This window comes from Daphnia carinata, chromosome 4, assembly GCF_022539665.2.
Source record: "Daphnia carinata strain CSIRO-1 chromosome 4, CSIRO_AGI_Dcar_HiC_V3, whole genome shotgun sequence".
NCBI classification, from domain to species: Eukaryota; Metazoa; Arthropoda; class Branchiopoda; order Diplostraca; family Daphniidae; genus Daphnia; species Daphnia carinata.
The window spans coordinates 6,785,799-6,793,457 of NC_081334.1; the positions used below are offsets into that span (position 1 = coordinate 6,785,799).

Consider the following 7,659-nt stretch of genomic DNA (forward strand, 5'->3'; position numbering starts at 1 on the left):
ATCATTGAAAAAAAAAAACTGTTTCAGTTGGCTACACGAATAACATAGCCCAAGTTCTTGTGGGGAAAGGGGGAAGCCCCGCGCTCCTCCGCAATTATTTCATGTTTAATGACTTGTTCTTCGAAGAGGAAAAGTTCAAACTCGAAGTAAATTGACCATGGCAAAACTTTTGTGCCAAACAAGGCGACTTCACAACAAAACTGCCCTCAGGTACATAATGTGAGGCGGAAAATTCTTTGTTGTTTTTCTTGATGTCTGCGTGTGTCGTTAGATCAGCAAAGACATACAAATAGAGCGCGAAAGATGCATCCGGATTCCGGAAGAAACACACGATCAACACAGCAACGGATGTATTTCTCCTTTCTTTTTGCCCAACAACAAGCGCGCTTGCGTAAGCAAACTGTTACCAACTCAAAGAGGAAGGCTCAATAAAAAGTCGTCACGTAACGCAACTCGTTTCTGCGACCGCTCTGCTCAATTCAAACATTAAAAAAAAATAAATAACCGGTTGATTGCTCTCAATAGGAAGCCCGAAAAGGTGGGTTGCATACGCTTATGCAAACTGGATGAACGTAAATGGGCATATTCTTTTTTACCTTAAAGAGAGATGAAGAAGAAATTCTTGTACGGCCAGGAAATGTCTTGTCGGCACGTGGTGTATACGCTAATGGGGCACACGAGCATTGCGGATTATCGGTCCAAATTACCACGACAACCAGCTAAAGTGTACAGAGGGATAGCTTTTTGGCTGTATCCAAAAAGAACTAGAGGAAACGAAAGAAAATTTCCACGAATCGTCGCCATCAAATCCGCTCCACACTCCGCCAATGATGGGAGGGATTTCCTTCCGTCAAACTTCTTCCGGTTGGATTTCTAATTGGACACGATTGGGAACCTAGGCGATTTTTATCACATCCGGAGAAAAATGGCAATGATTTCAATTGTTTTCACGAGAAAAACGAATTTAGAAAAGATTCTTACAAATGAAAATGATGAAAAACGTCTAAGGCAATTGTGTTTGCTGTGTTTACGCTGTCGTTGAAAAAAAAAATGATAATACAAGTGTTTTTCGGTCTAGTGGATGAAGTGTATAAAGAAAAAGAAAAATGCACATTTTATTGAACCAACTTGTTGGCGACTGTCATTTCACTTTGTCATGATAACTGGCTTCAGCATCAACAACCACTCCATTCCGTGTTTACCTACGTAGTACACAAAGGACCGGCTATTTTCAGCCCGGAAACGTCCAGCAATAAAAACAAAGACAAATACAGAATTGTTTTTTTGTTTTTTCCTTTAATATGCAAAATAGGTGAATCCCCTAGTAGTTATTTCTAGTGTTTTGTACATCCCAAAACCAACACACACGAAAATCCTTATTTTGTTTGCTTTCACATCGATGCAATTGCACGTAGACGCTGGGTTGTTTTTTTATGTGTACGTAAAGCTTTTTGTGCACGGACAAAAACAGGCTGTGTGCACACACGTCGATGATGCTATTTAGTGTCAACCTTGGAGGTGTGTCAGATAAGTAAACCTTCGGTAGATCGTAAATTCGTCTTGCCAACGATGGGCGAATCCGGTTTAGCCTTAATTGCATCCGCCTATGGTATTTCATCAGCTTCCGTAAGAAAACGACACCTGCAATCGCAAAGATTAGACGAGTGCCAAAGGTCAGGGTGAGTCCAAGAAAAGACAACACAACATACGTCCAAATTGCCTTCCTCAATTTCTCATTGTTGGAAGTTGTCCAGTCGATTTTTTTGGTCGTCGGGGATGGGGAGGATTGGTTTTCTAAGTATGCAAAATAACAATCTGGAACGACATGAACTGATCCAGTCGTATACCATGGGGGTAGGATAAATGTCGTAGGACTGACAGATTGTCACACGATATACTGATGCTAATAAAAAAAAAAAAAGAAACACGTTTATATGAAGTGGAAAATAATGGCAAGAAATATAATCTTCCAATGTAGATTGATGAATAGATTGACCCCCCCCCCCAAAAAAATCACATCCAACCGCAAGTATGCCGAAATATGAGCAGATGAACGATGACACACAAAAAAAACGGAAGTCAAGGGAAAAAAACAACCTAGAAGAAAAAAAAAAAAAAAAAAAAAATGAAAGAAGAATCATTTATCAGTTAGTGCAGCGAAGGGTAAAGTGACAAAAAGAAAAACTACAAACATTGAAAGACGAGACGTAAAAGGGATGACGTATTCATGTTGTGGGATCAATGCATCAGCCCGAAGCGGTCAATTCAAATTGGAATACGAGTAGACAGTGAGAACAATGCAACCCGTTTCGAACACAGATGGATACGAACGATATTCAGATTTGAGCGCATGAACGACAATCACCTATCCCCACAAAAAAAAAACAACAACGGGAAGGTATGTTTGAAAGCTAGATGCAAATGAGGACAATAGAAAATGAACGTGCGACAGTTTTTTTGATGGAAAACTGTCACGCGGGATCACGCAGAAAAATAAACCGCACAAAAAATAATAATAATAAAAGGATTATTATAAAAAAAAAAAAAAAAGGAAGGGGGATAGATTTGTGAAAAATAGGGGAAATAAATAGAAAGATGATATATAAGAAGTTGTAAAGAAAACAAGCCGATTAGTGAAAAAGATGCCCGAGGTAGCTCCTCTGTATAGCGGTCACGATGGTAGCAACCACCAAGCTTCTTCTACACGAGAGGTAAGAGGGGGAAGGGACGAATCCACGGAAAGGGGGGTTGATAAGAGCACAGGTCACCACTTTGGGCTTCGAAATCAGATTTCACTCACGCTGATTGTATCGCACGTGTCATCTTCTGCATCAACATCTGAAGAAACACAAACGATAATTTTGATCCACCCACTTTCTCAGTCAATCTCTTCGGGATCGCTATAATTGAGCCGGCCAGGGGAAATCGCAGAAGCAGCCGGCCCGTGTCGTCGTCGGTACAACAACAGGTAAGCGGCAGATGTTACTATACCGTCCTCGCTAATATCGCGAACGTTACGATCATCCATGCAACGCCAACCTGCAAATTCCGTGTCAATCATAAAAAATAGAAAATGTATTTTGAAAAAAAAAAAATAATAATACCAAAACGAATTGCATTTTCTGATGGGGAAACTTACCGACGATATCCTTTTGGCTGTTGTCTGACGTCGGTGCCGGACAACGAGCAAAGCAGGTATAATGGCCGTAGAGGATACCGCCGTAATGATTGACGACCGCATAGAGATCGTAAGTGGCTCCATGTTCTGATATGCTCGACAAGTAAGGCGATAGATCCAGCTGTCTGTAACGTGTCATCAAGAATGGAGGCAAAAAAAAAAAAAAAACCCAAACGTTAACCGTGATTTGCATATACAAATGAAGACCACACGACACGCACGAAAAATAGAAGAGTGCGCATACTCAATAAGAAAGTGGACTTGTTGGTCAATCTTGTCTCGCCGGAGAAGATTATGGAAGGAGAAACGCTTCAGCTGGATGGTTAGAATCTCGGGCAATCGCCAGAGGGACATTTGTTTCGTGGCTTCTCTATGTTCTTTGCACCTTTTTTTAAAAACGATAGAGAGAGAGAAAGAGAAGAATAGATAAAAATCGGATCAACTCGTACGTCGGATGATGTAGAAATCTTACTTGGGACAGTACCACGCTTCTTCTTTGCTCAAAACTTCGGATTGCATAAATTGCTGAAGGCAATGGTGCAAAGTAAGGCGCCTTTGGTTGGCCGTTGAGTCGTCACATGTCGGGTCAGCCCGGCTCAGATCGTCGTAGTCGGACGGCGATTTGACGGTGACACAGCAACGATGAAGCGAACGTTCGTCATTGCGCCAGTCGAGAGCCAAAAAGACGGGCGACTCATCAGCGTCGAAATCCAATGGCGTGTCACCTGAAACGAATCACACGTGCGGTTCCGTCAAACAGGTAAAAACATTTTTTTTTTTTTTTAAAGAAGAAGAGATCAAATAAATATTGGCGATTTCATTTGAGCAAGTGTTTGCCCAGCGAGCGTGTGAGAGATCGACAAGCGGCTCTAACTGGGGCATCCCGTTGCAATCCTCTTAGATTCCTCGCAAAGCGCTTAGCTAGACCGCACACGGGCATGTGCGCCAGGCTTAAATTCGGGATTTTAGTACTCACCGAGATCCTCTAGTCTCTTTTTGGCGATGCTCTGTCCTTGCGAGTCGATCGGCTTGATGAAAAACAAGGGATGGTCGTCTGCCTTCGACTGCTGTAGGCCATCTACTTCGCTTCCTTCTTGGCGCTCTGATCGCGAAGGGGACGTAGACGAAAACGAAGATATCGACGACGAAGACGAATCCATATCTTGATTGCAGCTATTGTTGGCAGACGGGCAAGCCACCTCGACTGAGAACCTTTAGTGAACAAGGAATTTGAACACAACAGAAAATCAAGTCGCATGGTTTGTAAAACCAACAACAAATGATCACAATAATGCATTCTGATCCGATTACGGGGTTCTTCCAGGCCGTCTGTCCGTCTAGACTACGCATGCTACTACTTCCTGATCCACCATGCCCGCAAGCAGATGTACTTACCTCAAAGCGCTTGCATTTGTAATCCAACTTTTTTTTTGGAGAAAGAGAGGCGTACTTACTTGATGGAAATATGCCTAATCGTTGCTACTTGCCCGAGGAATTTCGCCAATCGTGAAACTATAAATCGTCTACTGACCTGGAGTAGTACAGCATGGTCCGGTAGAGTTTCTGGTACGTAAGCAAAGACGGCGGCAAACTGATGACGAACGGTTGTGCTATGATATCCGGCTTGTAGCGGCACGCTGTGCGGTGCACCGCGTTCCAATGCGATCGCTGGCAATTCTACGAGAAACCCATAAAAAATCAAGCCAACCACACATGAAGAGCGGGATAAACAGCTGATAGAGAGGAATGAGGATGTTTACCTTGTCACAATAAGCAACGCTGAAGCATTTCAAGCAGCGCTTCAGGGCGCGGCTTTCTTTCTTGCAACAAGAGCAATGACTGTGTTGATCCAAGGGCACCATAACTCGCTGGATCAAACATGAGAAAAAACAAAAAGGGGTGATTAAGAATAAAAATGAACCGATTATAGAGGGAGATTTTGTTACCTGAATAACAGCAATATGAACAAGCGGGACATTGCTGGGCATGGTTTCGAAAGCCAATAGCAACATCTCTGAATTAGTGGAGTTCTGTAACGAACTGAGTGGGGCAGCATTAACCAGCCAACGTCGTATGAGCCCGTCGCGGACTTGCACTACTTCAATTTCAGAGTCGGCATAGCGGAACCGGCCAGCGCAGACTCGTTTTAATTCCTCTTTCAGTTGTTCGACGCGTTGGTTCGGATCTAACCACAGCGACACTTTGACAGCTTTGCCAATTGTTCTAGTTTCCGGCAAGTCATCGTCACCAATAAAGTAGAGTGTCACAGTAAAACACGATTTGGGTGGAGGTAGCGGCAAGGCCAGATAGAGGAACGGATCAAAAGTGACGGAAATCTGAAATAATATACGTTAATTAAGCGGGAAAAAAAAATGAATCAAGCAGGAATAGTTTAGGCTCACATTTTGACAAGCTGGGCAAACGAGGGTCGATTTGAACTGGCCTTGAAACAAATCGTCGATGACTGAATCATTGCGCATCTTGTATACTTTCCACGCTTCATCGGCAACAACGTGATCTGGCCTTCCATTCGATTCCACAGGAGTAGTCAATGGTTTCGTTTTAACACGATTAAGGTCCTACGACACAAACGGCCAAGTGTGAAATGGAACGAAAAAAGAAAAGCAAGAAAGAAATCATTTTTACTTCATGCAGACCATCCAGAAGAAACGCCATAAATTCTTGGGCATCGTGCTGCGCAAATCCGGAAAACTGCGAGGCACGATTGGCGAGTAAAGCTTTCAGATGCGATGGCTCAATAGAATCACGCTGACCGCTCCATAGCTGGCGAAGAATAATAGCGAAAGCGATAGCCAGTGAGCCACCGAATCCTAGTGGATTATCTCTATTGATGTCGGCCTGAAATTTTTTGTCTGACAGCAATGGAGAAAACGTTAATGGAGGTCGAGGGTGGAAAACAGTATAGGCTAACCAAGAAAATAGTTTTTGAGCGGTGTCGTGTTGCCCAATGCTTGCAATACTGCGTTCATATAGCAAGTGTTTCCCAGATTTCCAAGACCAGTATACCCTGTCTTGGTCAATACAACGGCATTTGAAGCACTAGGTGATGAAAGCGACAAGGGGTTTGGTTCTTCATCTTCATCTGAATTTTTACTTGGCGAAGAAGAGAGCTTTGATGTTGTTGAAGGAGCCAATGATATCCATGTCTCCTTTTGTACTGTTCGGGTAGGTGGTGATGAAACTAAAGCAACAGAACAAAAAGAGGTATATCAACGATTGATGTACATCCTAGATGAATAAATCGCGTATAATTTACCAACAGAAGCTTCGAGAGATTCCCATTTACCGGGAACTGCTTTGATCAATTTTAGTTCTAGATTTGTAGGTTTAAGGCGGTAACTGCATTTTTCAGGCACGATTGTTCCTCTTGTTTCAATTTGCCATTGCATCAAGTCTTCTTCTGCAGCAAATGAGGGATAGTGCTTTAAAAATACAGGATCGCTATAGAAAGAAGTAAAACAATATTACTAGGAAAAAGCAACAAAGTAATTGAGCTTTACGTTGTACGGAAGGTGACTGAGACGCTTTTCCCCTCGAATTCTACTTTCAGGAATTCTTTCGTGATGCTTTTTATGTACAGCGTTACGCTCACCGTTTCTGGATGATCGTGATGATTGAGTTTTAGGTTACAAACAGGATGAATAGTAGGACACAATTCCTGTAACAAGCCAAAGAAGAAAAAAATTGATTAACACATGGTTAAAAGAATGAATTGGACACTTGATTACCATAGGAACTGATTCATCAAGAGAGTTTGAATTAGCTCCATTACTTTTTTTTTCATCATCAAGCCTGCACATGGCCTCAGCCTGACCATTGTGGCAATGGCTTGCATCAAGAACTCCTGAACTGCTAGAGGCACCATTATTTGATCGTCTCTCTCCTGCTCCTCCTTTTAAACTGCATGTTACCATTCTAGTAAAAGAAAAAAAAATTAAAATCGGCAACAAGTAATTAAAATAATAAATGTTGGCAAATCCACTGCCTTTAAAATGTGTTTGATATCCACCGCTAATTTTACTTCATTGAGATTGCATGCACTTAGTATGAAAATCTAAGTATTTTAAGGCATACGAACTTTGCTATCAACAATTGTTTTAGAACATCTGACGATGATGAACAATGTGGGGTGTCGTGGTCCTCACGGAACAATACGAGACCTAAACCTATGGAGAAAGTAATATTTATTTAATCCCTAAAATGTTATTTGAAAAATATCAGACGCACTCAAGGTATATGCCCCCTAAAATTTCAATCCATTTGGCCAATTAACAAAATGTAGAGAAACCCGATCGAAATTTTCAATGCAGACGACGATAGTTTGTTTCACGTACCATTGTGACACTATTTGCTTCACCCACAGTGCACTAGGTGTCTAAAATTGCAGTCAGCAGATGGCTTAACAGTCGCAAAGGCGCCGAAAAATATTATTTTCAATATTTATGTTTCAAGGTAAAAAT

The 7,659-nt window shown here is 42.0% G+C and overlaps 1 protein-coding gene across 1 annotated transcript; it reads right to left on the minus strand.

Moving 5' to 3' along the window:
• Positions 1–2,208: 2,208 nt before the first annotated feature.
• LOC130687327 (ubiquitin carboxyl-terminal hydrolase 19-like) lies at positions 2,209–7,459 on the minus strand. Its single transcript, XM_057510470.2, has 16 exons — positions 7,427–7,459; positions 7,278–7,365; positions 6,928–7,114; positions 6,700–6,857; positions 6,456–6,640; positions 6,111–6,380; positions 5,825–6,051; positions 5,581–5,757; positions 5,125–5,514; positions 4,939–5,046; positions 4,710–4,855; positions 4,155–4,390; positions 3,651–3,903; positions 3,423–3,563; positions 3,140–3,303; positions 2,209–3,039 (listed from the first exon to the last, which is right to left on the minus strand). The coding sequence occupies exons 3-16, from the start codon at positions 7,111–7,113 to the stop codon at positions 2,879–2,881; spliced, it is 2,802 nt and encodes a 933-aa protein (XP_057366453.1). The 5' UTR covers position 7,114; positions 7,278–7,365; positions 7,427–7,459; the 3' UTR covers positions 2,209–2,878.
• Positions 7,460–7,659: the final 200 nt, after the last annotated feature.

What these genes read in the sequence shown, in the direction of transcription:
- LOC130687327 (XM_057510470.2), bottom strand. Translation starts at nt 7,113, where the DNA reads ATGGTAACATGCAGTTTAAAAGGAGGAGCAGGAGAGAGACGATCAAAT. An exon ending in AAAGAGACTAGAGGATCTCG is followed by an intron (nt 3,904 to 4,154) that starts GTGAGTACTAAA and finishes GATTCGTTTCAG; the next exon opens with GTGACACGCCATTGGATTTC. An exon ending in GAAGCGTGGTACTGTCCCAA is followed by an intron (nt 3,564 to 3,650) that starts GTAAGATTTCTA and finishes TTTTAAAAAAAG; the next exon opens with GTGCAAAGAACATAGAGAAG.